Genomic DNA, 27,958 nt, shown 5'->3' on the forward strand with positions numbered 1-27,958 from the left:
AGTCAAGGACCGCTTTCCCAAATAGGCTTAGCCTAAATTTCCCTTAGGCTCTCCTGAATAGGTAAGGAGCTCTTTGTCGGGTACTCATGGTGTAATGACTGGCCAGTCAGTGGAACATGATTTCATCTGACGTGACTCGATCTGCCCCGAGATTCTCTCCACATCTTTTTGACTAACTGTTCGTTTCTTGGCCTATACACCGCGTATCATAACGACAGTGAGTTTATAGCTATGGAGAAATCAGAAGCTCGGCCTTATGGCCAATATTGCTATGTTGAGGTCGCACCCTCTCCCGAAGCGACCCCGACGCGTGCCCGACGCGGTCGCATCACTGGGATCGCACTTGGCATGAGCTTTGTCTCGTTGCTCATGCTAAGTTCTATGATTCTATCTTTTCCCGGCATAATTTTATCTCCTTGTCACAAGCTGAAGGGGTTCCTCTCCCCCGCGAAGAATGACGGGACACCGGTGCTAGCATCAAGTAACAAGGTTCCGTTTGAGGCGCATATCATGAGCAAATGCCCAGACGCTCAGGACTGCCTCCAGCAGTTGGTCGTCCCTGTTATGGAGCGGATCAGTGAGAAAATCGATTTTGAGTTGTCCTTCATTGCAAGGTATGCAGACACCGATTTAGATTTATTTTGTAGCCTACGGGAGCTAACCAGAACCTAGCGTCTCTAACCAATCATCCGATATACAATGCAAACACGGCCCTGGGGAATGCATTGGTGATATGGTCATGCTTTGTGCTCAGGATCTACCTTTCTCGGCTGAAGGCGAAACTGGGAAACCTATTCGCATGCCGACCATCCGTTCTCTAGGGTTTGCCAATTGCCTTATTGGACAATACGCCCATATTCCGGACCGCACGCTGGTCCACAACTGCGCCTTGAGGCATGGTATCGATTTTGAAGCCCTGAACAGCTGTGTCAGCAAGCAGGAGGATGATCCTGTCAATGACGCCCTTAGTGGTCTGGCGTTGTTGCGTCAGAGTGCCATTCATAGTGCGGAACTTGGAGTTTCCACCAGTTGCACTGTCCGGCTGGACGACTCTGTCTGGTGTGTCCGCGATGGTGCAGCATGGAGGGACTGTGCTAAAGAAGGGAAGGGAAGTCAAGTATCGGTGCTCGTTGAGGAAGTTGAAAGGCTGTGGAAAGCGAAAAACTAAGCTTTCAGATCGATCTTTAATGACAGTATGGTTGCTATGATTTATGATGTTTGTCTTCAAGGAGCGCTGGTCAATGCTCCTGCTTGCGTTCCTACAGGAAACACTACCAAGATTATATTCGCTTTATATATAGGCATTATTTATTGCAGATATTGGTGCCCAGCTAATTCATAATGTTTGAATTTTTTTTTTGTTTGGTCAAGACTTTACCTTTCATCATGCTCAATACAATGCAAAGCAGGGGTTCATACTAATACCAGTATATTTCATAAAGACATACTTTATGCGTTAACACCCCTCTCCATATCGCATCGTTTACTGATCAACCATTGTGCATTTCGTTCACGGCAACCATTCACCCTGACTAATTTGAAATGCTTCCCGGTTTCATGAGACTGTAGAGAAACACATACTTTGGCCGTGTTTCTAGTATGCTCCTGACAAACCCAGATGGTTTGCCTTTTGTGCTTTCTCTCATGCTTAATACATGTTTGACTCACTGATACTGCTTCCTCTCTAAACCCTTGTCTCGAGATCCTCATCCCTGGCCTTCAATCCTGGCTTGAAGCCTCATCGTCAATCAACAACCATGGCGTCCTCCTGGTTCCCGTCTCCCAGGAGAGAAAACCGAGGGAAGAGGGCACCGCAAGAGAAAAGGGTAGATGAGCTAGTGTACAAATACTACAAAATCAGCCGGCCGAACACTAACGATATCCTCCGTGACATCCTCAAAAGCCCGGAACAGTCATCGCTTCTCTTCAGTGCGCTTCGCCGCCAGGTCTCTCTGATCAAGTGCCGCTCGCAGGCTTTTGAGGATGGTCAGATAACAACCTACGACCGGGCACTCGTGAAACTTAGCAGAGACGGAGAGAACCTGACTGATACGGGTGCTCTTGAGCTTTACCTAACCGAATATCTTGGAATTGTCCCTATGACCCCGGTTTGCCAGGGTAAGGATATACTCGCTAGACACCTCGAATTGGAAAGTGTGCTAAGAAAAGGTGTGTCACTATGTACTTTTCCATTCACCAAGCTCCCCTGACCATAGCTTGCTAGCTTCCGCGCCCAGCACCATGTCAGAGACGGTGGTTCCTAAGCGTGAAGAGCCGCCTGAGACAATTTCTAATGGCCAGATGTCGATTCAATCTGAGTATGAGCTTGGAGATCCCGATGATCTTTTTGTCCCGGAAGATCCTGATTGGAACATGGGCTCGATCAGCCACACGCAGCAAGTCCTTGATCGAGTTGGTAGGCTCTTGGACGTTTACAACGGCGCTAAAGACGAGTACTACAAAGCTTTGCAAACCGAGGGGTACGTTAGCATCGACAATGCCCGTTTTCTTCGCGACACGGCCGAAAACGCTCTCCGATATCTTCAGGCAAACGGGATGTCTGACCATACTTCTGTCCTGGACTTGGAGCAGATCTTCAAGACTGCCAGGGACAAAGCGACAGAGCTTACCGGCGGTCGGAAGAGACATTTCGATGAAGGTGCTGAGAGACTATATCGTAGAAGGAAGCGTCGGACCGTCGACTCGTATCGTCCTAAGAAATGATACAGAGGCCAATTACTTTTGCCTCCAGCTTTGTTTGGGGTTAATGCATCTTTGTGGGTCGGGTTTGATAGCTGAAAGTTTGGGGTTTGCTCGGAGTTGTCTGTTACGGGGGCTGGTCTCACCATTCGTCGGGTTTGTACAATAGTTTGAGCTGAAGGAATCGACGAAGCATTGTAGCGGAGGAACAATGAATTTATTTGAACATTTTCAATACTTCTCTCCGTCTTGGCGCAAATCACAGCGCTAGTGGACCCCCACGTGCGCTCTCCTGATCGGGAATTCCATACATACGCAATACTGTATCTCTCCTTCCAACACGATACCACGAGTTTATTGAGTGCTAAATGCAGGACAGGGACGGTAACTCTACTGTTGCAATTTTGGTTAAATCCTTCTCGAGAAGACATGCGTTATTGAGCTGCAAATAGTGAGCTTTTCGAATACCCAGACATGGCCTCCTTGTTTCCTCAGTCGACGGAGGCCGCGTATTCCACGTCTAGTAACACAACACCTCAATATACCCCCGTCTCCGACAGGTCCGAAGATGAATCCGGCCCACCAACTCGCCCACCTCCCGGCTCATTGACAGTGCAAACGCAATTCAGTGCCGATGGTGATGATGGATATGATTCTTTTGAAGATGCCGAAGACAAACCCAATAGTACTACCGGCTTCCCGAAGTATACGGCCATAGAAGAGCAGCAGATTGTGAAGAAATTCGATCGCCGGCTAGTCCCATTCTTAGCGTTACTTTACCTGCTCTCCTTTCTTGATCGATCTAGTAAGTTATGGCGCGTTGTGTTAGAAAGCAGCGAGATTCCGTCGTTGACGTCCCTTGAAACCATGTCATTGATATGCAGCAAGCTAACAGTGAATCAGATATTGGAAATGCCAAAATTGCTGGAATGACAGACGATCTACATCTCTCATCTTCTCAGTATGAATGGCTCTTGACAGCCTTTTACATTACGTATATCCTCTTCGAATGGATGACTTTAATGTACCGTCTTGTGCCGCCACACATCTACATCTCACTTTGTGTATGCGGATGGGGCTTGGTCGCATGTTTTCAATCTTTAGCTACTTCATTCGGGACATTGGTCTTTCTGCGTGCTCTGCTTGGGATCACAGAAGCAGCATTTGGCCCAGGTATTCCTTTCTACCTATCACTCTTCTACAAACGCGAAGAACTCGCATTTCGAAATGGACTGTTCATTTCCGCGGCCCCCCTGGCTTCGTCGTTTGCAAGTAGTCTCGCTTGGGGGATAGTCAAAATGAGCAATAACGGCCCAATCTCGCCCTGGCGCACTCTGTTCCTGGTGGAAGGGTTCCCAAGCGTGATCGTTGCAGTTTTCGCCTGGATCTTGATCCCGGACTCACCCGGCAGTGCGTGGTTTCTAGGACCTCGACAGCGAATGGTCGCCGAGCTACGAATGGAAGAAAGCAAACCGAATCACCATGAGCTACGCCGAGGCAAATTCAACTGGAAGGAAGTCAGGAACGCGTTAACCGATCCCAAATCCTACCTGACGGCCGTAAGCCCCCATTGAGCCTCTCATCGATTTAAACCAAAAGAAAAAGAAAAAGAAAAAAGAAAAAAGAAAAAAAAGGAAAAAGAAAGAGCGTCGCTAACGAGAATACGTACCACAGTTCATGTTCTTCAGCTGCAATGTAGCATTCAGCTCCATGCCCGTCTTCCTTCCCACCATCATAGAAGAGTAAGTACATACACATGTCTAACCATTCCCATCAACCCAAACCCAAAGACCAAAACTAACAAATCCCCCCGAAAACAGTATGGGCTACTCTTCCGTAACCTCACAAGCCCTCTCCGCACCACCTTTCCTTTTCGCCTTCATCATAGTCCTGCTCACAGCCTACATCTCCGACCGCAACCGCAAAAGGAGTCTATACCTCATCACACACGCCCTCCTCTCATCAGCCTCCTACCTCATCATTGCCTTGACCGGCTACTTCCACGACCACCTCCCCTCCAGAGCCCATATCCTCATCCGATACCTCTGCGTCTACCCCGCAACAGCCGGCTTCTTCTCTGCCATCACGCTAATCATGACCTGGACCATGGACAACCGCGTCGCGAAAGAAGGTAAGGGCGCTAGCATCGCCATCATGAACATCATCGGTCAGTGTGGACCCCTGCTTGGAACGAGGTTGTACCCCAGTGTTGATCGCCCGTGGTATATCCGTGGTATGGCGGCTTGTTCGTTTTTCATGGTTGTTGTGGCGGTTTTGGCGTTTGTGTTGAGGGTCATGCTGCTGCGGGCATGTCGCACGGTCGAGCAAGAGGAGGATGAGATTGAGATGGAGAGAGCGGGCGGTGGGGAGGAGAGTGAGGTGCTCATGGGTGGGCGAAATGTCGGGCGCAATGTGGAGGAGAAATTTACGTATATCATCTGACGTAGATATTGATTCTGGGTGACTATATTGATGGATAGGATAAAACTACCTTCCATATTGGATATTACTTGTGTTTGTTGACCTAGCAGATAATAAATAATGAAAAAGAAACGAATCATAACCATGCCATTGAATTCCAGAATATTAAGAAATAAAAAAGCCAACGACGAACATCCCATCAGAAAACCTTGTATGCATAGAGATGCAAAATACATGCCCACGAAAAAGGGTATGTTTAAAGACCGACTCATCATCCAATGCAATCCAACAAGAAAGCATAGAATGCAACCCAGAAAAAAAAGAAAGAAAGAAGCAGGCGTGCTCAAGATTTCAACAACAAAGCTATATATAGTCCCTCTCATTCCCAAATAGCCATCTGGGGTGTCCGTTTGATCTCAGTATTTATATCCCCCCGGGCCAACTTTTGTTAACCACCTATGTATATACCCTTTTTCCCTGTGCAAACCAATATACACAGAATTTACCACGCGGTGTGGCCACCATCGATGAGCATCGTGCTCCCCGTCATAAAGCTACTAGCATCACTGAGAGCAAAGAGGGCCGCACCCCTGAACTCCTCAGGATACGCCAGTCTCCCGAGCATATTCTCCGCCTCCCAGACGGCCCGAGAAGCCGGGTTCTGCTGGAACACTTGCTCGACCATGGGGGTAATGATATGGCCGGGACAAAGACTGTTCACGCGGATGCCGTGCCGGCCCCATTCCATAGCCAGAGAGCGGGCGAGCTGGATGACCGCCGCTTTGGACGAGTTATAGACCGGGGAAGTCATCCCCTTGTTGGCGATGAGGCCGCTCATGCTCGCGATGAGCAGGATGGAGCCCTTCTGCTGGTAGTTGAACATCTGGCGGGCGGCGGCGGTGGCGGAGTTGAAGACTCCATTGTAGTTGATTTGCATGACTTCGTTCATGGCAGTCTGGGAGTGCTCCAGGGCACTCTGGAGGTGGTTGATTCCCGCGGCGGCGATCAGGCCGTCCAGACGCTTGTTCTGGCCGGCGATTTCAGCAAACACGTTGTTTACCTCTGCGTCGTCGCGGACGTCAATTCGGTAATATTCTAGGCTGCCGCCGTAGTTGGTTTCTGCATGCTCTTTTGCGGCCATGAAGTCTGGGTGGGGGTTTTCGAGACGGTCGAGGCAGTATACTGGAAACCAGGGCTGGTTAGTATGGTTGATGTTGGGGGAATCGATGGGTGGGAAAGGGGGCAAAGGGAAGTACCTTTGGCGCCGGCTTCCATTAGGGCTTCGGCCATGGCCAGACCGAGTCCTCTTCCACCGCCGGTTATGGCATAGACGCGGTCATTCAGGTCGAATTCCTTGAATCGATGTCCGTTCTTGATTGTCTCCTTTGGGGGCATTCGTGTTTGGATGTGATGTGCGCCATGAGTAGGGGTACTTGTGGAATATGATAGTCGTGTGAGTAGCCGGAGTGCTGTGCTTGGTTGCCATGACCGGCCTGCTTGGAACAGCGTCTGGGATAGTGTAGAGCGCATGGCTACGGATGTGATGCTTAAGAAGGAATTAAAAATTAAGGGAGTGGAATACAAAAGATAGAAATGGAAAGAACAAAGAATAACTGCTACCACAGATTCAAGAAATCTCAATCGCTAGCGATCATACTACCTACGTAGGAGGGCCTAGGGTTTATAGCTCTGGAGAGCAAACCGCATAGGAGTAAGACATAACGACCGAAAGCGAACATCGTCGGTATTGCACAAGCGAGCACGAATCAAGGTCAACAGGAAAAAACAAGACGACCGCGTGATACCTGGATGGGGCCGCCATTGGATTCTAGATTGCTTTCGCGGTGACTTCAGCAGTGGCCCGGAGCCAATTCATCGTCCGGGAGCATCCACGGTACAGGGTCTAGTCCATGCACAAGCAACGCTGGTAGAAGCTTGCCACAGGGATGAGGGGCTGAACCGGCATGGACAGGCATTGGACACATAACCCCGAAGTACAACTGTGGGTGCGATTGTGTCTGAGAAAACATCGTGACTTTTTCTTGGTACTATGGTTCATGGCCGAGAACGGTAACACGACTTGGTCAGTTGATCGAGGGATGACGATCACTGGTTTGTGGAATGGCCCACTCAGAACGGGATTCCCGAGTACGGGGGGACCGAGAATTGGCAGATGCTGGATCAGATTTGTATCAACGTGTCGCTCACAATAAGGAGTACTAGCGGTCAACCAAAATAAAAAATAAAAATAAAAAAAAAAGGAGGTGAGAAAAAAATGGAGAGAAAATAAGGGACTGGCAGTGATATCAGTTGTATGTAGTCCAATTGGCATAAACCTGTTCTTTAGGTGGTTTTATTCAAGAAATTCCTGCCTTTTTTCGATTGAGCCTGCGTTAGTGATGAGCTCACGATGGGTGCTTTTCCCAGCCAATCCTGGGGTGAGAGCACTAGCCTGGAGTTTACCCCGGCTTTCCTTTCCAGTCGGGAGCCCAGTCCTCCAATCGCCGCCTCGGCATCGCAAGTGGTGGTGTAATCCGCCCTCGCAGCGAGATAAGACTACATGGCTTCCTTTTCTAATTCTAGACACCCGGTCTTGGACGATCCTTACAGTATCAGACCCAGTCTTTGGATCATTCTTCCTTCCAGATTTTTTCTTCCCTTCTTTCTTTCCCCACGCTTTGCATGTTTTTAGAAACATGCTCCATAAGGCCTAATTCGATTACGAAAAAGTTCCAATTGTCGGTGGCCTGGAAACCAACTTCCACTGATTGAATTTTTTTAATTGTCCATGCTTCCTTTTCCTTTTCCTTTTCTTTTCGTTTTTCTGCCAGCCCTTCCTTTCGAGGCCTTGTTGTCAGCTGGCTAAGGATCCCCCCCGAAAGTACTTTTGCCACTTTGTACGTTGAAGCTTCCGAAAAATGACATCCCGAAAGGCCATGCCTGAGCCGATAGAATAGACTATCTGTACGATCGGGCATTCCAACAGGAACCCAGGATTCCTCGAATATAGTAAATCCAGCCCCTTGGTATCTCTCCCGTCTCCCCGAGTGGGGCTTTGGGGCCCCCTTGCGCCAATTAACACCCTAGTGTCCGGGGTATGCTCAACATATCAACCGGTCACAGTCAAACGGGATGCAGGGGTCCACGCATAAATTTCATAAACAAAGAAAAAGAAAGAGGAGACTATTCATTGCTAATCCGACTGGTCGGAGAATAAGCATCAAAATAGACATTGGCTATTGAGTTCCCGATGGATTAAGCTCGGCCCTTTGTGGCTTGGAGCGAGGGCCCCGATCATATCGGTTGCCTATCTGGGTAATCCGTGGACAAGACAACTCCTGAGTCATGTGCGCTCTCAGATTTTTTTCGTTAGTGCTCACCTAACGGCGTGTATTAATCTGCATGTACGGAGTACTCTGTAGGAAGGTATGCATGGAGGTCTCCACGCAAGATTAGATACTGTCCGTTTGACAGTGGTTTGCTTTGTTGACCGCTGACATTGTCCCTGATCGATGGGGGTTGGGGGTAACCGGTTTATGTCGTGATTGTCCCTGCTCTTGTTTCACACTGATCTTTTCGAGATGATAGAAATCTTCCATTATTTTGTAGAACTACTCCGTCCGCTGTCTTGATTTTCATTTCGGGTTACACTTACAATACTTGCGTAAGGCGCCATTATCCTCTTGCAAGCTTGGTCAGCCTCCATGAGTAGAGGTACATAGAGAATTGGTCCTAGAATGGTATTAGAATCCGACATCGAATCCCATTCCTAAATGGGATTAGAACCTCTTGCAGAGATAGGTCAAGTGATTAAGATAAGGATAGATAAACATGAAGCTTTTTGTGATTGAATTCGGCAGATGTCATGCCTGCAGCTAACCAAATCTCGCCTAGCCGAAGCTCATTAACTCAAGGTTAAGGTCATTTTCTACGCAAAGCATTGCTTAGAGGATCCTAATATATCAATGGGTTCGCATTGCCTTTTTTTCTCTCTGAAGAACTATAAGTTTATGCTAAAAATATATTACATGACCATAATCATAAAAATCGTTTCTTTATGGTAGCCCAACCAAGGGTCGGATTTCCCACTACCAGGTTAGTAGTTGCCAAATCCACCTGATACTTGAACGGTTCCGGGCCTGAGGCTTCCATTTGCATTCCCGAAGTCTAACTTCATAAGCAGTCGGTCCACCCCGGCTGCCTTCCTAGGCACATAGTGGCCCATATTGGTCTCAGTGCCTGTGCCATTTTGTTGGTATATTGGCCACTTTTCACGTGGACTTTTCGACACATCGAACATGGTCCGTCCCTCACCAGACCGGCTATCATCGATGTCTTTCAGTCGTGCCACAAGAACCTTGATTCCCGTCTCGACTTCGCCTCGCGCTGCACCAAGTGCTTGCCATACTTCCCTCTCTTCTCCAGCGTAATCGATCAAGGCATCCACAACACCTTCGTCTGTCTCCAAGTCCATATTGCGCTGAATGCTTTCCAGACGAACCACAAGAGCGATAAAATGGTCAACGCTCATAAGTAAGAACCGTAAGGCTTTGGTGAACGGCCTGTCAGTCAAGAATAGCGCCTGCACCAGGGTAAACAAGTATCGACGGTGTGCAACCGTCAGTGTTTCAGGGTCAAGCGGTGTCCTCGGCCCCTGACTGAATCGATCGGAGCCAGCTCCGGGCGTTTCCTCAGAGACCATGCTGTTATAGCTGTGTTTGCTCTTTGACGACGATGACGAGGTCCCCGGTCGGGAATTTGTAGACGAGGCTGGGGCACCTCCGATCCACTCCCGGAAGTGCTGCCAAGAGCCATTGATAACCTCCCCTTGGAAGAAGCTGCCGACTTCCGACAACACAAACAGGGAGGCACTGCATGTCGCCCAGACAGGCCTCATCTGACTAATCCGGGCGTTGTCTCTTTGCCTCCCCATTCTGAGTTTGTCCTGCCCAAAAGCGGAGTTGCTCCGGGGTGGGCCCCATGGGGAAGGGTGGCTCTTTCGCAGAAATGTATGTTTCCAGAGGTCCCCCAAGTGCAATTGTGCGCGTCGGATACCTAGAAGGTAGGAGTGAATCTTTGAATATATGAAGATATCAGAGGCCGAGAGGAATAAATCTAAGGGGGGTTGCACTTGTGCTGAAAGGACTGTTGGCGCTGGAAAGAGAAGGTCATCGAAAGGGATCTCTGAGATTTTGGCTATATGCTCGAGCCCAGCCGCTGAGGGTGTTGCCGCGACTGAGTGGCCATTTCTTTTATCATTCATTGATAACCGTAGTAGGTCCCTGGCAAGGTCAAGCTCATCATCTACAGGATCTTCCTCGTTTTGCAAAGAATATAGCTCAGCCCACGCCTGTGACAGAGCATTCGCAACATCTCCTTCTTTAATGGCAAGCCCTTGTAGACCCTCAGAAGACTTTCCTTTGAGGGCCAAAGTCCCAGGCCGTCGATGTCTTTCATTCAAACGAGCATCAGCATGCGATACAAGTGCTGACGCAAATTCGCCGCGTCTCAGCAACAAAAAGTCGTGCAGGACAGTCAAGATCTCAAGAATTTTTGGAAGTGGCAGTAGTTTAGAGAGGGTACTTTGCGACAAGGATAATCGGATGGAATTTATAGTATTAGAAAGTTTGGAGGTCGATATGGGAGACTTCAAAGTAGCAAAATGTTCGATATGTTCGCCATGTATAGTGACTGACGATGTTAGAAGACCTGTTGGGGAGTCGGTGGTAGAAGGACTACGCTTCGCCCTAAGAAGGTTCAATGTCTTCCCAATGAATAGGATGGATAACGCCGTGTCAGAGGAGACAAATTTTGGTTGCAAGTCCGTTCGCAAGACAAAATCTGCCACGGTTGCAGAGCGATTGCCCTCCACCGTGTTTTCTGCCTGAATGAAAAAATCATCCTTGCCCAGCACAGGAAGATTCCCATACAGTAGCCACGTGGATAATTGCCTCATCCAAGCAGTCTCAGCCGCGCTGATTAGATGCAGTGCCATCTCTCCAATGTCTACATATCCTGTTTGCGATTCCGCCCGAAGGTAGTCAATCAGTGCCGCGCCCGTACAACATTGGCTATTGCCTTTCCTGCGGTCAGGAAGAATAAAGCGAGCAACCTCCCAGAGCCATTCGAGCCGCCGGGTCCAAGGAGAAAATTCGCCGACTATCGTTGACAACGGTACAATTCCGTAGCCCCCAACATACCCACTATCTTCCACCAAGATTGCTTTCTCTACTTCCAATACCTTTCTTTGAAAACCCCCCAGGTGCTGTGTACTAATTGCAGTTGAAACAGCCCGGCATATGACAGAATGGTGTGAGGAAGAGATCAGAGCTGTATGAGCTCGTAGCTTCGCGTGGAGTCGGCTCAGACGGGCAAGGGAGGTGAGGAGGGCTTTCTCCGGAGGTGACAGGAGAGGAAACGCATCCTCAGAGACCGCATCTTGCTCAGAGTGGGTATCGAAGAGTTGTGACGGTTGGCCTGAGAGGGAGAGAAGGATTTCGTGGAGCATTCTGTTCGGGGCTCTCTATGGAGAGCCGTTTAGGTAGGGATTTAAGGGACGTAACACACAAGGCCAGCCTACCTTAAAGCGGTGTCCTTGTCCACGCTGGACCTTTTACGCTGCCAATATAACAGTCCACGTCCAAGAAGCTCGTATCGACACATGTACGGTGGCCGACAGGAATGGCAGTCGAGAGCGTTGCCTTTTCGATTTCGTCCAGTCCGATATTGCGGCGCGTCGCGTGGGTGCGGAGTTGCAGAGTATCTCCGTATTGACTTCAAAGGTAATCTCAGACGATCAACTCTGTGATTAGTAGTCAGCGCCAGCTTCCTCGCATCTCAGATTTCTTGGAAAATACTTACTCACTATACTCATGATAAACCCACCATTGATATTCCCCTCACTATCTCACACCCATGTATTGTATTTTCATCCGTAAGTTCGGCAATTTGGTGGTCATCTCCGAGTCATCTTCCGCTCGCGGGGCAATGGCCAATCACCGTGCTTCTGTTGCTGAGTCAGCCACCGACAGCTTGTCCCCTCTTACGTCGCTACTGTTTCCATCGTAACGACGTCGGTCTCTTTTCCCTATCTTTCTCTATCTTTCTGTCGGTTTACCATTTTCAGTTTCGAATCTCTTCAAAACTTTGCCCTCATTCATATTAATCCATCTCTTTGTACAGTACCTTAAAGTGAAAACAGCACTCGCCACTCGTCGTCCGGTACTTTGACCGCTACCCCTCCTAAGCCCGCGCCAGGAGCTGTAGACACGAGTCAATCACTGTTGGAAAGTCTTGCTTGAAGGCAAGGCTTTCGGATTACAGGCCGTCACAATTCCCTCAGAAATTCCCGTTCGCGACGCTGCGAAGCTGGGAAAGCGAAGAGCGTCTGGCGACAAACCACCGACTCGACCGGAGAAAAAGATCATGACGGTATGCCTTATCAGCCATCCTTTACCCGAATCTCCCAATCAGTCCATTACTAACAAGATGTAGGACGTCAAGATGCAGGTAGATAGCCCTCAGGAAACCGTGGAAAAGATCAAGCAGGGGGAGATTGATGAATCTTTATACAGTCGACAGCTGTGAGTTTCCCGTTGGCCGGCTTCACGCTTGAACTTAAAAAGATTTATGCTGATCGCTCCTCTCTCCTACTTGCAGATATGTCCTTGGTCATGAGGCTATGAAGCGTATGGGCACTTCGAACGTTCTCGTTGTCGGACTTAAAGGTCTTGGTGTTGAGATTGGTAAGCATATTGATAGCCGGATACAGTACAGCCGACCTCTCTAACAGGCTAAATAGCCAAGAACATTGCTCTCGCCGGTGTGAAGTCCCTTACTTTGTACGATCCCGCGCCCGTTGCCATTTCAGACCTTTCCTCCCAGTTCTTCCTTGAGCCCCAGGATGTCGGTAAACCACGTGCCGAAGTGACGGCCCCCAAGGTCGCGGAGCTTAATTCATACGTCCCCGTAACGGTCCACGAAGGTGGTAACCTTGTCGATAATCTGGAGCAACTGAAGCGTTATCAGGCAGTAGTACTTACCCTCACGCCGCTGAAGGACCAACTTGCTATTGCGGACTTCTGCCACAAGAACGGCATCTACGTCACTATTGCCGACACCTTCGGTCTTTTCGGATACCTATTCAACGACTTTGGAAAGAACTTCACCATCGGCGATGCTACAGGTGAAGAGGCCGTGGGCGGCATTGTAGCCAGCATTGATGAGGACGGTCTGGTTTCTGCTCTTGATGAAAGCCGCCATGGTTTAGAGGATGGTGACTTTGTGACGTTCACCGAGGTGAAGGGGATGGAAGGTCTGAATGGCTCTGCCCCTCGTAAGGTTACCGTTAAGGGTCCTTACACATTTTCTATCGGCGATGTCTCTGGCCTTGGTACATATGAGTCTGGCGGCATCTTCACACAAGTTAAGATGCCTAAGTTTGTCGACTTCCAGAGCTTGGAGGAGCAGCTCAAGAAGCCTGAGCTTATGATCTCGGACTTCGCCAAGTTCGACCGCCCGCAACAGCTACACATCGGTATCCAGGCACTTCACAAATTTGCGGAGGGCCATGATGGCCAGCTGCCTCGTCCTCACAACGAGAGCGATGCCCAGGAGGTTCTCAAGATCTCCAACGACCTAGCCTCGAGCCAAGAAGATAAGGTCGAATTGGATGAGAAGCTCATTAAAGAACTCAGTTATCAGGCACGTGGAGATCTCAGCCCCTTGGCCGCCTTCTTTGGTGGTGTCACAGCACAGGAAGTTCTCAAGGCTGTTTCTGGAAAATTCAGCCCCGTTAATCAGTGGCTGTACTTGGACTCGCTCGAGTCGCTCCCAGCCTCTACTACACGGTCTGAAGAGAGCTGTAAACCACTTGGAACTCGGTATGATGGCCAGATTGCCGTCTTTGGCAAGGAGTTCCAGGACAAGATTGCCAACACTACCCAGTTCCTTGTTGGCGCAGGCGCTATCGGATGTGAAACCCTAAAGAACTGGGCTATGATGGGTTTGGGAACTGGTCCTAAGGGCAAAATCTATGTTACCGATATGGATCAGATTGAGAAGAGCAACCTCAACCGCCAGTTCCTATTCCGTAGTAAGGATGTGGGCAAGCTTAAGAGTGAGTGTGCCTCTGCTGCAGTTCAGGCCATGAACCCTGAACTAGAGGGCAAAATCGTCGCGTTGCGGGACCGTGTGGGGCAAGACACTGAACATATCTTCAACGAGGAGTTCTGGGAAGGGTTGGACGGAGTTACTAACGCGCTGGACAACGTTGATGCGAGAACCTACGTTGATCGTCGATGTGTTTTCTTCCGTAAGCCTCTCCTCGAGAGTGGCACTCTCGGCACGAAGGGTAACACCCAAGTTATCCTTCCGCATATCACAGAATCCTACTCCAGCTCTCAAGATCCTCCCGAGAAGTCCTTCCCCATGTGCACTTTAAGAAGTTTCCCCAACCGGATCGAGCACACCATTGCCTGGTCCAGGGATCTTTTCCAGACCTACTTTGTTGGGCCTCCTGAGTCTGTCAATATGTATCTGTCACAGCCAAACTACATTGAGCAAACGCTCAAGCAGGCTGGCAATGAAAAGCAAACCCTGGAGCAGCTGCATGATTTCTTGGTGGCCAATAAGCCATTGACATTTGACGATTGCATTGTCTGGGCTCGCCAGCAATTTGAAGCTCAGTACAACAATGCAATCCAGCAATTATTGTACAACTTCCCTCGGGACTCCAAGACTTCTTCTGGTCAGCCTTTCTGGTCCGGGCCCAAGCGTGCCCCAACACCTCTGAAGTTTGATAGCTCGAACCCAACCCACCTCGGGTTCATCGTCGCCGGAGCAAATCTCCATGCTTTCAATTATGGAATTAAAAACCCCGGATTCGATAAGGACTACTACCGCAAGGTTGTCGACAATATGATCATCCCTGAATTCTCTCCCAAGTCCGGCGTGAAAATCCAGGCCGATGAGAACGAGGCTGATCCGAATGCTGGAAACGCCGGCTCATCTTTTGATGATAACGAGGAGATCCAGCGCCTGATTGATTCGCTGCCTTCGCCGAAGTCACTTGCTGGATTCCGCTTGAACCCAGTCGAGTTTGAGAAAGATGACGACACCAACCATCATATCGACTTTATTACGGCGGCTAGCAATCTCCGTGCCGATAACTACGATATTCCCCAGGCTGACCGTCATAAGACTAAGTTCATTGCTGGCAAGATCATTCCTGCTATTGCCACGACTACCGCGCTGGTCACTGGACTGGTTGCCCTGGAGTTCTACAAGATTATCGACGGCAAGGATGATATTGAACAGTACAAGAACGGCTTCGTAAACCTTGCACTTCCGTTCTTTGGCTTCAGTGAACCTATCCCTAGTCCCAAGGGCAAATACCAGGGCAAGGATGGCGAAGTGACCATTGATCAACTTTGGGATCGCTTTGAGGTCGAGGACATTCCTTTGCAGGACTTCCTCAAGCACTTCGCCGACAAGGGCTTGGAAATCAGCATGGTTAGTTCCGGGGTGAGCTTGCTGTATGCCAGTTTCTATCCCCCGTCGAAGGTCAAGGACCGTCTCCCATTAACGTATGTATTCCCTTGGTCACACATTATCTGATGAACTTATTTACTAACGTCGCTACACAGGATGAGCAAATTGGTGGAGCATATCAGCAAGAAACCTGTTCCAGAGCACCAAAAGAACATCATCTTTGAAGTCACGGCCGAAGACCAAACGGAGGAGGATGTAGAGATTCCATATGTAATGGTGAAGCTGAGGAAGTAAACTACGGGATCTACTTAAAACTCCATTGAAAGCTAGACATCTGATACATCAAGTGTTATAAACAACGATATATGATATTTTCTCTTCTTTTTTAAAAAGTCATGTCCATATGATATGAACCGATGTTTCCAAAGGCCAAATAGTGAAGATGAATCTAGGAATAATTAACCCTCCCGTAATCAACATGTAAGCGCAGAGGGATCTAGACTGCTTTGTCAGGCGTTATGTGATTCCGCCGTAAGCAGTGGAATCAAACGTCATAGGCTGCCCCACACTCTAGCACACTGTGGCTTCATTGCATACTCATACTTTACTATCCTCGACTTCACTGCCCCTCCATCTCAAAAATATAAGCTCGCCCATGTCTCGCACCTTTCCTGCACTGCGTCGAATTCAACAGATTTCGCAGTTTATCACTCAACCCAGATCAATTACTCCCTACAGAAGCTCCATCGTCTCCGCACACCTCCTCCCCTCTTCAACACGCAGCATGGCGGTAAGATTATATCAGATGCTCTTGAGTTATCAAAAAGAATCTTTACTGAGATCCCATAATGACAGACCGGCAATGCTGATAAGGTCACCGACTGGGTCAGTCGCAATGACAAGTCGGGAGAGTTCAAACGCCAGAATTCGGCCTTCCGCAATTGGATTTCCAGGAAACCAGGCGCACAATTCCCCCCGGAAAAGGGCCGCTATCATCTCTATGTCTCATATGCTTGTCCATGGGGTGAGTGATATCTTCTATGTCCAGTCGGTTACAATTATTAATCACCGCCTCTAGCGCACCGCACCTTGATCACCCGGAAGCTCAAGGGTCTGGAAGATATCATTTCGTTCACATCTGTGCATTGGCATTTGGGCGAGAAAGGTTTGGTATCCTCCCTCTAACCGCCTACAAAAACCACTAATCAGTTATTTATTACAGGCTGGCGCTTCGCAACCCCGGACGAGAAACTGCCCGGAGAGAATACCACCCCAGACCCATTGCACTCGGATGTCACCCATCTCCGGGACATCTACTTCGCCAATGACCCAGACTACACGGGCCGATTCACCGTTCCAGTACTCTACGACAAAAAGACCCAAAAGATCGTCAGCAATGAGGTAACGTCGACGGCTCCCCACTCCCATCTAGACAGATCTCCCGCCTCCCTCAACACCTGGAACCCAAGAAACTAACAAAAGAAAACGCCCCAACCTAGAGCGCCGAAATAATCCGTATGCTCTACTACGAATTCGACGACCTGCTCCCCTCCCCCAATAAACAACTCGACCTCTATCCGCAATCCCTCCGCTCCGAAATCGACACCTCAAACGACTGGATCTACAACGACGTCAACAACGGCGTCTACAAGTCCGGCTTCGCAACCACTCAAGAAGCCTACCAGAAGGCCGTCACAACGCTCTTCTCCTCCCTCGACAAGATTGAAGCCCACCTCCAGAGCATCGCCTCGCCGTTCTTCTTCGGCTCGGTGCTCACCGAAGCGGATATCAGGCTCTTCACGACAATCGTCCGCTTTGACCCCGTCTACGTGCAGCACTTTAAGTGCAACATTCGGGACATTCGGTCTGGATATCCCGCCATTCATCGCTGGTTGAGGCATTTGTATTGGGAGATTCCGGCGTTCCGGGAGACGACAGAGTTTGAGCATATTAAGTTTCATTATACGAAAAGTCATACGCAAATTAATCAGTTTGCGATCACGCCTGTTGGGCCGGTGCCGGATATTCTGCCCAAGGATGAGGAGGTCAGGGCTGTTGCTGCTATGAAGAAATGAGGGTCTTCCTACGTGATGTAACTATGGCGTGTCGGGCCATGACAAGCCTTCTGCTGTAAAATGAGAAGGATTATGTTTTTTATTTAGTATGTATATGTTCTAATGTCACAGCGGTAGATGGCATGAACCGGAATTCTCCGCAGGTCTAAATATATTTGAATGATGGACAATCCATGTGTGGACAGTCGGGGAATCCAATAGGTATACAAATATCAGCAACAAAACTCCGTGATATGCTTCATCGCATGACGCCTTGCCATGCTAGTGGGGTCGATTATGCAGTCCGGCCGATACGATGAGACCTAGAGGGTGAGCAATGGCCTCCTGATGTGGGAAACGGACAAGGAACAGCACAGTCGTCAGGAGACTGTGAAAAGAGAAGGAAAAAAAAAGGTAAAGGTCTTTCCGCTATCCAAAACAGAGTATGCAAAAGGTGGAAAGGTAGTTAGTCTCCATCCAAAAGCGATAACGGTGGCGTAGAGCGAGTGGCTTGAAAGGGTATCTTGACAAGTGTTCTAAAGATCAATGGAAATAAGCTGGAAGATCGAAAAGCAACCGGAATGCGCACGTATTCCAAGTAAAGTTCCGGGCCACTGTCGGGCTTCTGAGGATTGGGCCCAAGTCGCAAGATTGTTCTTGGCTCTATCTCAGACCAAGCATTCGTTTTGAGTTCTCATACACGACATAGCTGATGGACACGGCAGGTGCAACCTTCATGAGGTTAGGAGTAATTCCTTTATAGAGGCCGCGGAATCCCTCAGCCTGGATTGTTTTTCGAGCAACGTCGCCAATGCTACTATAGGTTGTCGGATGGAGAACAGTGCCTTGCGCCTGAAGTCGTGTTCGAAGGACATTCAGTGGATAAACGACGGAAGCGCTAAATCCTCCGCTTAACGCACCAATAGCTCCCGTAGTGAAATTATTTAGAGGGACGTCATCCTCATGGCAGTGGTGGAGGCGAGCTTTGCGTGCTAGCAATCCGCGCTTCAGGTATTCGAAAGTCGTTAAATCGATGGCTGCATACGGAAACATGCCAACAAGGCCAAGAGGCAAGCCGCGAAAAAAGCCGTACAAGCCATTCTTGTTCCAAACCTTTCGGGCAGTGGCTGCGATAAGTTTATTGCCTTTCAAGCCACCTTCCACAGTTTCACACTGCATCCGACTGTGAATATTCATTAGCGTCGGCTGAGACAACGCCATCCATGGGATGTATCGAATAACTTACAATTTTAGAGTGTCAAGAGGATAGACAAAACATCTACCAATTTGTTAGATAGAGGTCCCATGCACAGAAAGCTGTATAACATACTGGGCCACCATTCCACCAAACCCTCCAGCCAAAAACTGCGACGTTGGTGCAAGTCGTTTTGGGTCATTATGTCCTTCAAGACGAGCGAATGCTCGTTTGGCAGACTATAGCTATTATCAGTGCCTGCCCAATAATCTTTTATCAGGGTGACAAGCTAACCTCATATGCTCCAAATTTAATGGCTGATTCAGGCATGACCTTCAACACGTTTAAACCATTCCCTATGGAAAGTTAGAGCAAGTCTGAATTTCGACTTTCATTCGACAAACCTGCGAATAAACTCCGAATACCTCCGGCACGCCACAGTTCCTTGACAGCATCGGCAAGAGATTTTGATGCCTTTCCTGCCGCTCGCAACGGAGCGCCATCCTTAGCTGCACAAACAGCAGCGGATTTCGAGCCGGTTTGAGCAATAAGATAGACTTTAAGCCGATCCAGGGGCGCCGTTGCTGTCCTGGACACGGCCCCTGCAATCCCGCCGGCAATGAAGTAACCTAAGTGAGGAGTGTTCTCTGTCAACTTCTGTTCAAAAGATCGGAAGGACATCCACATGGCGACAGTCCTGGGTACGGGAAGCCACTCCAACTCGTCTAAGGATACAGCATCATTCTCGAGCGCGACCCCGAAACTGAGTGCCTCGCCGACTTCCGCATAGGCTGACGGGATGAAGGTTGCCAAAGCATGCACTGGGAGAATATTGTACAAAAAGTTCTTTATGGCCAAAATATAACGCTTAGGAAACGAGTAGTCTGTACCTAAACCCTGTAGATCATTGATGTGGACATCTCCTTCCGGGTTTAGATTTCCCGTGGCCGTGTAGTATGACAGGACAGCGCGCAAGTTTGAGGACGAGTAGGCGGGCAAGAAGAGGAGGAAGTCCCTATATATCACCGATATCAGCCATAGCCCAGGAGGCTCACTTGACCTTTTAAGGCACGCACCTCCACTCGGGATACGAAATGACGCCATCGCTGTTCGTGTCCACGTCCGCAAAAAATGCGTCCAGCTTAGCGCTCGAGACAGTTACATCGGCGTTCGAAAAGGCAGCCTTGAGCTCATTCTTGTCAATCTCCCCATTGTGGTTGCGATCGATGGTCTGAAAAAGGCGCCATAGGCCCTGCTCGGTATGATCGACGAAGGTCCGGAATTCTGATGATCATTAGGTCGGTAAAGGTTGCGCCGGGAAGACAGGTCATGATCCGATGCGTGTGATCTTACCGGAGTAATCGATATACCCGTCCCCGTTGGTATCGACCGCCTTCAAGACATTCTGCAGCATACTATCCGCATTTTTGAGGGCTGTAGGAGAACAGAACAAGAGGCAGGCGGGTCAGTCAGGTGCGCAACAAGCACGAGACCCGGTCATAAAGACAAGATATACTCACGATGATCAATCTTTTTCAGCCCCTTTTTCAACCCATTGAGATCGAGACGACCGTCCCTACGAACACCTAGGCTCTGCCAGAGTTTCGCAACTCTTTCATCGCGTTCATCGTTGGATTCGCCGGGTGCCATTTTTCGGTTGTAAATAATTTACTATCGGCTATCCGACATTATTTTCCAGGAGGGGTCACGGGTTTTAGACACGGAGATATATCCCTGTTAGAACAGGGCAAGAGGGTAAACTGCGATAATAACTTGTGCATCGAATCTGTAGCACTGGGATTATAAGGAGGGGAGAGGTTTGGCAGCATACATTGTAGGCTCTCCGGTTAGCCGTGAGAAATCAACCCGCGATGATTTGCTTCTCTTACGACATACCGGATTAAACCTAGACTCCGGTCCGGCTCACGGGACTGGAGGGCCCAGCCCTACTATCCCCCTTTGGGAAATCTATTAGGTCACCTGTCACGAATGTTTGGATGTCGATGATATCAGGATACATATGCCAAACTCCTCGATGACCTAAAAGAAACAAAAAGGGTTGGCTCTAGTGTTCTCGTCTCCAGGGTTTCGTTTGTGGCCGTTAAAGTACGTCGGGTTCACCCGGCCGTTACAAGTTCACGGAGCGCTTTTGGATGACACATACAACCTGATCATCGTCGATGATGACCACGGTTCCAATCATAAATGCTTAAGGAACTCGGAATTTGTATACATTAGCTTTCCTCTGTTGGACATCTACCATGGCTGCCAACTATTGGGCATCGACTCAACGTCGACATTGGCTGTTTACGAAAGAGAGGTTGGCGGACATTCGGGAGTCCTTTAGGGAGAGTGATAAGGCCGCGCATTCGCAGTTTCCTTTGCCGGATCACAGGTTGCTCAATATCTACTTTAGCCAACGTGAGATCCGATAATCTGTGTCATTTAATCCTCTAGACTAAATCCTCGACAGAACTCAATAAACTCGGAAAGAGGATGTCAACTAGACAGCAAGCGCTTGCTACGGCCCAGGTATACATCAAAAGGTTTTATACCAAGAACGAGATAAGGCACACCAATCCATATCTGGTTTTCACCACAGCTTTTTATCTCGCCTGTAAGATGGAGGAATGTCCTCAGCATATCCGATTTGTGGTCGCTGAAGCCCGAAATTTCTGGCCGGGTATGAACAGTCTTGAGAACAACCTCCTTTCAGTAATACTGACTTAGTACTAGAGTTCATTGCCCCAGACGTGTCAAAGTTGGGCGAATGCGAGTTTGCTTTGATATCCGAAATGCATTCCCAGCTGATCGTCCATCATCCATATCGGACTCTGTCCGAGCTTCAACCTGAGCTGTCTCTCACATCAGATGAGGTAGCTCTGGCGTGGTCAGTGATTAACGACCATTATCTGACCGATTTACCTTTACTATACCCGCCTCACGTGATTGCAGTCATGGCTATCATTGTTGCCGTCGTCTTTAAACCAAGTCAGACGAGTTTTCATGGAACTGCAGCTCCATTAGCCGGAGCGATGCGGGACGGTGGGATGAATATTCTTGCCGCTTTAGGCGATAAGAATGGCGCTGGTCCGCCTCCCCGAATCCAAAAACTCGTCGGCTGGCTTGCCGAGAGTGAGGTTGATATCCGGGCCGTTATTGAATGCACCCAAGAGCTGGTATCTCTATATGAGATTTGGGAAAACTATAGCGAAAAGCATTGCAAGGAGCTACTCGGCCGAATGGTGAAGAGCAAGAATCTGGAAAAGTGAGAGTACCTAGCGGATTCATTATGACTTGCGTTTCTAGTGGACCACGGCGTTTGGCTTTTTCTTTGCATTTCGGGAGTTTGGTTAGCATGACATACGAAATATGAACAGCGTTCCTGTGATATCGGAGGTTATATATTCATCAAGTAGCCTCTGGTCCATGTCAATACTGTAAGTTAATAAGCCCGCTTGAGTTTCTAGACTTAGGCTATCAATAACGGTGAATCATATCTTACCCAACTTTTTTATTTCCCTCTTCCTAAAATATACTTTGACATCCCTCTTTCACGCCTACACGGCTGATAAGAAGTCAATCAATCATATGTCTAACGGTTACACCGTGTACAGCTCAATGTTTCTACTAAAAGTATCAATCAAAAAGATTTGTGGTGCTTATCAGACATCCAAAACCCACAGGTGCACGCATCTGGGAGATAAGCTTAGATCGGGCCCATGTGTAGGTACCACTCACTGGCTTACAGGTTACTCGTGGGCTTCAATGCCAAGTTCAGATGAATAATCAGCTTAGAAAGCAGTTAAGGCACATGCATGCATAGGACATACGTAGAGTCTTCCCCCTTGCTGCACAGGGGGATGGCTCGCCCGGTGGCCTGGAATCTCTGAACGGTACCCCAGTTTGAGGGATTTGTATACTGCATCGATCAGTCAACTGTATTTGGCTACAGCGCGTGCATGCAGCATGCATGTACTGTACACACTAAGGTAGCATACAGAACGCAGGGATGAGCTTCCTGAAAAAGCCTGGGCCAGTTGTCTCAGATCTATCCACAATCCAAGCGCGAATACTTGGAAAGGTCTGGATTGTTAAGCCAAGTAATGTGTCATGACGACTCAAATGTGCCTTGAGAAAGGGGATAGTGGCTGCCCCGATATCTAGGAGGGAGCGCGACTTAATTTTGGATCGTCAAGCGTTCCAGATATCGGTGAATCTAAAAACACGAGAACCAACCATTCCTTCAGATAAGCCCACTCGTGCGGTTACAACGAGATCGGAAATTTAAAAGTGGAGAATTCGACAGATGTATGTGCCATTGTGTCGGTGTGAGTATACGTAACCTCCCTTGACCATCTACGTCCGTGTAAAGGGATCTTGCCTTGGGAGACAAGGGGTTGATTGATTGGACATACAAACTCAATTGCAACTAGAACACGGTCGCTTTCTGAGACTTGCCCAGCAAAAGACAGGTACAATGGGAGTAGATCGTATTTCAAACCCCCTTGCTTTTTGGGGTACGTTAGGTTTTCCTTCGCGTGTACTCCGACGATGGGGTGACCTATTAGATCGCTTACTCGCTCGGTCGCTGATTCGGGGTAATCAACCGGAGAGAAAGCAAACAAGAAATCCGGCAAGCAGCATCTGGAGTGCAGCATGGCTTGTGGTTAACGACGTTCTTGTACAACAGTATCAAGAACTCTCCCTATCTATTGCTCGCACCTCCAGCCGTGCCGTCTCATTATCACCCGCAAACATCATATACTATATACTATACAAACTTCCTTGAGCGTTATAGTATATAGTGTCACCAAGAAAACCCTTAGAACGATAGACCTGTAATGACAGAAATTAATCAATATATGAACATATCATTAATAATAGCATTATCAACAGAGTTTCGAGTGTTTCGAGTCCAAAAGGGGGGGCAGGTCTATGGCTATGGAGAGATGGAGTCAAGCATTTCAGCAACTATGAAAGGGGCGGTGAGTGCCGCCTTTCAGGAACATTTTGCAGCATTAAGCTAGTCCCATTCCCCCCCCAAAAAAAAAGAAAAGAAAAGAAAAGACAAAAGCACCCTCAAGGCTCATGGACAGCACTTCATGCATACAGGTGAGGGTCCAATGATGGATGAATACCCAATGCTGCACCTGAGAGAATCGGGAAAAGGGTGGTCACCCATCCCCAGGAGTCCATGTGTAGGGCTTACACGGAGGGTTGATACCTGTTCCAGTAGCCGCCAGCTTACTCTGTTGACTAATTGCATAACGCATCATGATATCCTGCTGTTAACCTCAATAACTCGTCCATTGCTCCGAGTCTTAGAGAACTCCACCATGGAATTGACGAGGGTCTAGGCGATCAAAGTAGAGTATGTACCCGACTTCATGCATCGGCGACATTTGACAGCAGATATGTCTCCTATGTCTATTCTTATCTTTATTATGACGGGGTTAGTTTGTTTCCAAGGGACGTGCAGACCACATTGTGGCTGTAGCACTATCCTTGCAAGCGGCAGAGGATACTCAGGGAGATCCGTTCCGTCAACATGGGAAATATCGGGATTACAATCGCTAATATATGTCATGGGGCGTCAGCCTCGTCACATTTGTGTGTTTCGTATTATTTTTATTTTTAATTTGATCGACCCTGGTTTGGTTGATGTGTGTACTTACTCCGCAGTCTTTAAATCCCCAAAGAAAAACAAACAAACAAACAAATCAAATCAAATCAATCAAATCAAATCAAATCAATCAAATCAAATCAAATCAAACTAGTTAATTTCTCATCCCATTCTCTTCCTAGGAGAATAGTTCCACGTACGCATTCGACTCCGTATATAGATATAAATATGAACTGATTTAAGGGTAATTGTAATTACACGCCCGATAAATTAGTCTACGTAGTGTGCCGTCTCTCCTCTTCTCCATATCAACGGAGATTCTCAGATCAGGTGGAGGATAAAGTTTTTTCTTTGGAAAAACTGTCGAAGCCGCGAAGACCGCAGGGCGATGTCAGAGGGCCAACGCAGGATATTTCTTTAGATGGTTGGGGGGAGAAAAAGCGAAGGATCCGCCGAACCAAGTGGCACGGTTCAATGGAAAGGTACCGAGAATGATGGCAGCAAATCACCCTCACACAGGGGGTGGGGCCTTGCACAAAAGTGTTGCAAATCATTACCCGCACATGTCGTAGTAGGCGTTTTGGATTTTCCTTTTTCCTTTCCTTTTTGATTTTAATTATTCGTTATTTTAGCCACACAAATCATGGCTGTCTTCGGAAATGGGTACCACATTCTTTTCTCCATCAATGTTCATGAAATGTCTTGAAACCCGCCTGCCTCCTACAATCCAACATACTCCTTTTTTAGAAAGCGAAACGGACAGATCCTACTGTTCCCTCGTTATTGGTAATAGTATGATGTATTCTTCTCGTCATTCCTATGCGTGTTCGCCATGATCCCCGACTTAGGGTAGATCCACAGCCGTTTTCAATAGTAGGACCTCTGTGAACTCAACGGTCAATTACTATATACCTATGGATCATACAACATGCCTGCCTCAACCATCATACCACGGTATTGTAATTGTTCGTCAGGGAATTATTTAGCCTTAAAAGACATGGCGGATAACACTAGGAGCCGGGCATCGGCCGATAACCAACCTATGCTCAATCAAGTAATGCCCAGATATCGGGTCTCGAGATGGTGGAGTTCTGCTACACTGATGAGGATTAGTACCAAACCTACAGAGTTACTCTAGTCTACTTTCGTAACCACCTCGAGCCGCTCTGGAATTATTTCATTGGTCGCCCATTCCCAGTGGCTGTAATATCCCCACTTAGAGTTCGCTTGAACAGCGGTTATTGGCTTTTCACACCTAGGATTGCCACTGAGCTGCCGCCAACAGCTCTCTGGTTGGGTGGCCTCCTGCCCTAAAACTGGTGCGTGACCTGGTGAGTAGTGCAGGAGCAGCCGAACAGGGTGGTGACCAAACTTACGGGGTGGGAAAGGAGTCAAGTTGTTGATCTCGGTAGGTACTAGTACGGTAAGTTACAATGATTCCCTTGCAATGCTCCACTCAACTCAGCCCCATCAGAATCACACTTGCAGCCCCTCTTGCGTTTTGCCTCCGTCCACTCCGGGCTCTTTTTCTTCGCTCCCGCTCTTCTTTTTCAACTTCTTGTCCCGCCATCGATCAGTGATTCCCCATCCCACACAACCACTAAACGCTTTTTCGTCTCTTCGCTTTCAATTTTCTTCTCGTCTCGTCTCGTCTCGTCTCGTCTCCTTCAGTAATATTTCTATTCCCTCTCGTCATCTCTTGAATTACATTCCAACCGACCCTTTGTCATTCTTCATACCATTTCCTTTTTCAAAAGTCTGTTTACCAGGATTCCAGCGTGCTGGTCCCTTGATTTATTATCCACCTTGAAATATCAACGATATAACGGCTCTGTTTCTTCCGTTTTATTTGCCACGACCACGCCAAAATGTCGACATTCTTCTACCAGCAACAGCAGCATACTCACCACGGCGCCGCTGCCCATATGCAATCCTCCAATAACCACCATGGTGGGCGCTCTCGGCGAGGACCCAAGATGGCTGCTCAAAGCGCCCAGCGCCAGTTCCGAGGTGTAAAAAGCATGAGGGAGCTCGCCGAAGCTCCTGCAGTGACTGCTTTCCGCGCAAGGTTCGAGGCTGGAAGGTCTTTCGATTTGGATGATGACCTGGAATTCTGCCCCAGTCTCCTGACCGAGGACGATGTACGTTTGTTCACACTCTCTTGAACCCTCTTAAGACTCGGCCCGTCTATCCTCGGATTGGATTCGAAGAGCAGGACAATGTATTAACATGGACCCGGCCTCTCCAGCTTCACTCAATTCACTCCGCCTCCTCAGATCGGTCGTCTCTCTCCAGTGGCTCGCCCGACACCTCCCCCCTCCAGCATCAAATCCAGCCTGTTCAGCAGGTCACCCCGTCTATCTCCTTGTCTCCCGCATCTACCAATTCTTATGTTCACTCCGGCATTTCGGGTAATCTTAATCACGTGAACTTCCAGCAGCCATCTGCCGTTCGCACCCGCAAGGTCATCCCTATCGTCAACCCCCATACTGGCATGACCTTGACAAGCCCGCCTACGTCTATCTCCCCCGCCTCGATGCAGAATGCTCAACGTCGCTGGTGAGGACCGCTATATCGCTAGTCGCCATGTCACTAGCCAAGGGGCTGCGCCCATCACATGTCTTCCACTTCGTCCGGCTTCTGCACCATCGGGTTCCCTAACCGCGGGTCTTAATTTTCATTGCCTTGTTTATTTTTACTTTTTTTTTTGATATGGCCATCGCATCTCTTACGACTAAACCGATATTTCCCCTTTTTTTACACTGCGATAAAAGGCTAAATCAGTTTCTCCTGTATATACACCCTCCTCCGATGACGATCTTGAGCACTTTTATCTAGAGTGATGCTTTCGACTTTCTGCGAGCGACGGCGCCTGCGATTCGATTTTTGCATATTTCACATTTCAGACGATACCTTGTTTTCTATTCTTCGGTTAGGGAAAATACGTCCTTTTGACCTCGTGGTTTTGGCCGCGGTGATGTATAGAAAGTGCGGCGATCTGCCATCTTGGCGCGCATCTTTTTTGGTCCGGAGTTTTTTCTTGGTGTCTCATGGCGACTATGCAAGATACTCAGCGGTTTACCATCTATTTCTGATATCCTTGGTTGGTTTTGGGTGGGTTGGGTTTTTTTTCATGCTTTTAGGGATTCTAGAAAGGTGGAAACGATATATGTCTGCATTGATTGGGCCTGTGAACTGTTCGGAATGTCTTTTGCTTTTATTTTACATTTGTGCTTTTAACAATTACTTTTTTTCTCCATTTTCTTTCGTGTATATGGGTTGGTGATGGGTGACATTTTTATGTTCGTTGCTTCTGGCTAACGGCTGTGAAAATCCATGGACTGGATGAGGAGTTTATCTCGGGGTCTCTCGCGGTCTGGGAGACATAGACTGGTTTTCATTGAAAAACTATGTTATGTTCTATGTGTCGTGAATCGGCCATCCGCTTTACTTCGTTTTGCTTCCACGTTG

The 27,958-nt window shown here is 48.4% G+C and overlaps 11 protein-coding genes across 11 annotated transcripts; 8 read left to right on the forward strand and 3 right to left on the reverse strand.

Annotated features, from left to right (window-relative positions):
- The first annotated feature begins 140 nt into the window (after positions 1-140).
- BDW43DRAFT_275085 (GILT family protein) lies at positions 141-1,503 on the forward strand. Its single transcript, XM_032041815.1, has 2 exons — positions 141-614; positions 673-1,503. Exons 1-2 carry the CDS (start codon positions 232-234, stop codon positions 1,166-1,168), a joined length of 879 nt encoding a protein of 292 aa, XP_031900619.1. The 5' UTR covers positions 141-231; the 3' UTR covers positions 1,169-1,503.
- Positions 1,504-1,757: 254 nt separating this feature from the next.
- BDW43DRAFT_310792 (uncharacterized protein) lies at positions 1,758-2,724 on the forward strand (the record flags this gene model as incomplete). Its single annotated transcript, XM_032047034.1, has 2 exons — positions 1,758-2,169; positions 2,225-2,724. The coding sequence occupies 2 exons, from the start codon at positions 1,758-1,760 to the stop codon at positions 2,722-2,724; spliced, it is 912 nt and encodes a 303-aa protein (XP_031900620.1).
- A 337-nt stretch (positions 2,725-3,061) lies between these two features.
- Positions 3,062-5,160, forward strand: BDW43DRAFT_275088 (putative MFS transporter). The gene is made up of 4 exons (XM_032041816.1): positions 3,062-3,505; positions 3,604-4,259; positions 4,375-4,442; positions 4,521-5,160. The coding sequence occupies exons 1-4, from the start codon at positions 3,175-3,177 to the stop codon at positions 5,140-5,142; spliced, it is 1,677 nt and encodes a 558-aa protein (XP_031900621.1). The 5' UTR covers positions 3,062-3,174; the 3' UTR covers positions 5,143-5,160.
- A 398-nt stretch (positions 5,161-5,558) lies between these two features.
- On the reverse strand, positions 5,559-6,868 carry BDW43DRAFT_78081 (putative short chain dehydrogenase/oxidoreductase). Its single transcript, XM_032050508.1, has 2 exons — positions 6,378-6,868; positions 5,559-6,303 (listed from the first exon to the last, which is right to left on the reverse strand). The coding sequence occupies exons 1-2, from the start codon at positions 6,649-6,651 to the stop codon at positions 5,624-5,626; spliced, it is 954 nt and encodes a 317-aa protein (XP_031900622.1). The 5' UTR covers positions 6,652-6,868; the 3' UTR covers positions 5,559-5,623.
- A 2,228-nt stretch (positions 6,869-9,096) lies between these two features.
- On the reverse strand, positions 9,097-11,962 carry BDW43DRAFT_78110 (putative gamma-tubulin complex component GCP4). Its single transcript, XM_032050510.1, has one exon. It carries the CDS (start codon positions 11,627-11,629, stop codon positions 9,218-9,220), a length of 2,412 nt encoding a protein of 803 aa, XP_031900623.1. The 5' UTR covers positions 11,630-11,962; the 3' UTR covers positions 9,097-9,217.
- A 454-nt stretch (positions 11,963-12,416) lies between these two features.
- Positions 12,417-15,956, forward strand: ubaA (E1 ubiquitin-activating protein ubaA). The gene is made up of 5 exons (XM_032050509.1): positions 12,417-12,552; positions 12,616-12,704; positions 12,781-12,866; positions 12,923-15,707; positions 15,768-15,956. Exons 1-5 carry the CDS (start codon positions 12,547-12,549, stop codon positions 15,904-15,906), a joined length of 3,105 nt encoding a protein of 1,034 aa, XP_031900624.1. The 5' UTR covers positions 12,417-12,546; the 3' UTR covers positions 15,907-15,956.
- Positions 15,957-16,267: 311 nt separating this feature from the next.
- Positions 16,268-17,687, forward strand: BDW43DRAFT_310797 (glutathione S-transferase family protein; the record flags this gene model as incomplete). The annotated part of the gene is made up of 5 exons (XM_032047035.1): positions 16,268-16,402; positions 16,468-16,636; positions 16,691-16,777; positions 16,835-17,013; positions 17,112-17,687. 5 exons carry the CDS (start codon positions 16,268-16,270, stop codon positions 17,685-17,687), a joined length of 1,146 nt encoding a protein of 381 aa, XP_031900625.1.
- Positions 17,688-18,329: 642 nt separating this feature from the next.
- On the reverse strand, positions 18,330-20,511 carry BDW43DRAFT_300036 (calcium-binding mitochondrial carrier protein; the record flags this gene model as incomplete). The annotated part of the gene is made up of 7 exons (XM_032044831.1): positions 18,330-18,849; positions 18,913-18,945; positions 18,997-19,100; positions 19,156-19,217; positions 19,266-19,876; positions 19,938-20,145; positions 20,382-20,511. The coding sequence occupies 7 exons, from the start codon at positions 20,509-20,511 to the stop codon at positions 18,330-18,332; spliced, it is 1,668 nt and encodes a 555-aa protein (XP_031900626.1).
- A 250-nt stretch (positions 20,512-20,761) lies between these two features.
- On the forward strand, positions 20,762-22,389 carry ssn8 (cyclin-dependent protein serine/threonine kinase regulator SSN8). The gene is made up of 3 exons (XM_032041817.1): positions 20,762-21,282; positions 21,335-21,544; positions 21,598-22,389. Exons 1-3 carry the CDS (start codon positions 21,123-21,125, stop codon positions 22,131-22,133), a joined length of 906 nt encoding a protein of 301 aa, XP_031900627.1. The 5' UTR covers positions 20,762-21,122; the 3' UTR covers positions 22,134-22,389.
- A 3,521-nt stretch (positions 22,390-25,910) lies between these two features.
- On the forward strand, positions 25,911-27,526 carry BDW43DRAFT_275117 (DUF4452 domain-containing protein). The gene is made up of 2 exons (XM_032041818.1): positions 25,911-26,628; positions 26,736-27,526. The coding sequence occupies exons 1-2, from the start codon at positions 26,356-26,358 to the stop codon at positions 27,048-27,050; spliced, it is 588 nt and encodes a 195-aa protein (XP_031900628.1). The 5' UTR covers positions 25,911-26,355; the 3' UTR covers positions 27,051-27,526.
- Positions 27,117-27,837, forward strand: BDW43DRAFT_78478 (uncharacterized protein). The gene has a single exon (XM_032050513.1). It carries the CDS (start codon positions 27,330-27,332, stop codon positions 27,771-27,773), a length of 444 nt encoding a protein of 147 aa, XP_031900629.1. The 5' UTR covers positions 27,117-27,329; the 3' UTR covers positions 27,774-27,837.
- The last annotated feature ends 121 nt before the right edge of the window (positions 27,838-27,958 follow it).

Source organism: Aspergillus alliaceus, assembly GCF_009176365.1.
Source record: "Aspergillus alliaceus strain CBS 536.65 unplaced genomic scaffold BDW43scaffold_20, whole genome shotgun sequence".
Classification (NCBI taxonomy): domain Eukaryota; kingdom Fungi; phylum Ascomycota; class Eurotiomycetes; order Eurotiales; family Aspergillaceae; genus Aspergillus; species Aspergillus alliaceus.

What these genes read in the sequence shown, in the direction of transcription:
- BDW43DRAFT_275085 (XM_032041815.1), top strand. Translation starts at nt 232, where the DNA reads ATGGAGAAATCAGAAGCTCGGCCTTATGGCCAATATTGCTATGTTGAG. An exon ending in GAGTTGTCCTTCATTGCAAG is followed by an intron (nt 615 to 672) that starts GTATGCAGACAC and finishes ACCAGAACCTAG; the next exon opens with CGTCTCTAACCAATCATCCG.
- BDW43DRAFT_275088 (XM_032041816.1), top strand. Translation starts at nt 3,175, where the DNA reads ATGGCCTCCTTGTTTCCTCAGTCGACGGAGGCCGCGTATTCCACGTCT. An exon ending in CTCCTTTCTTGATCGATCTA is followed by an intron (nt 3,506 to 3,603) that starts GTAAGTTATGGC and finishes ACAGTGAATCAG; the next exon opens with ATATTGGAAATGCCAAAATT. An exon ending in CTTCCCACCATCATAGAAGA is followed by an intron (nt 4,443 to 4,520) that starts GTAAGTACATAC and finishes CCCCGAAAACAG; the next exon opens with TATGGGCTACTCTTCCGTAA.
- BDW43DRAFT_78081 (XM_032050508.1), bottom strand. Translation starts at nt 6,651, where the DNA reads ATGCGCTCTACACTATCCCAGACGCTGTTCCAAGCAGGCCGGTCATGG. An exon ending in AATGGAAGCCGGCGCCAAAG is followed by an intron (nt 6,304 to 6,377) that starts GTACTTCCCTTT and finishes CCTGGTTTCCAG; the next exon opens with TATACTGCCTCGACCGTCTC.
- BDW43DRAFT_78110 (XM_032050510.1), bottom strand. Translation starts at nt 11,629, where the DNA reads ATGCTCCACGAAATCCTTCTCTCCCTCTCAGGCCAACCGTCACAACTC.
- ubaA (XM_032050509.1), top strand. An exon ending in TCTTTATACAGTCGACAGCT is followed by an intron (nt 12,705 to 12,780) that starts GTGAGTTTCCCG and finishes TCCTACTTGCAG; the next exon opens with ATATGTCCTTGGTCATGAGG. An exon ending in AGGTCTTGGTGTTGAGATTG is followed by an intron (nt 12,867 to 12,922) that starts GTAAGCATATTG and finishes CAGGCTAAATAG; the next exon opens with CCAAGAACATTGCTCTCGCC.
- ssn8 (XM_032041817.1), top strand. Translation starts at nt 21,123, where the DNA reads ATGGCTGCCAACTATTGGGCATCGACTCAACGTCGACATTGGCTGTTT. An exon ending in CAATATCTACTTTAGCCAAC is followed by an intron (nt 21,283 to 21,334) that starts GTGAGATCCGAT and finishes AATCCTCGACAG; the next exon opens with AACTCAATAAACTCGGAAAG. An exon ending in AGCCCGAAATTTCTGGCCGG is followed by an intron (nt 21,545 to 21,597) that starts GTATGAACAGTC and finishes ACTTAGTACTAG; the next exon opens with AGTTCATTGCCCCAGACGTG.
- BDW43DRAFT_275117 (XM_032041818.1), top strand. Translation starts at nt 26,356, where the DNA reads ATGTCGACATTCTTCTACCAGCAACAGCAGCATACTCACCACGGCGCC. An exon ending in GTCTCCTGACCGAGGACGAT is followed by an intron (nt 26,629 to 26,735) that starts GTACGTTTGTTC and finishes CGGCCTCTCCAG; the next exon opens with CTTCACTCAATTCACTCCGC.
- BDW43DRAFT_78478 (XM_032050513.1), top strand. Translation starts at nt 27,330, where the DNA reads ATGCTTTCGACTTTCTGCGAGCGACGGCGCCTGCGATTCGATTTTTGC.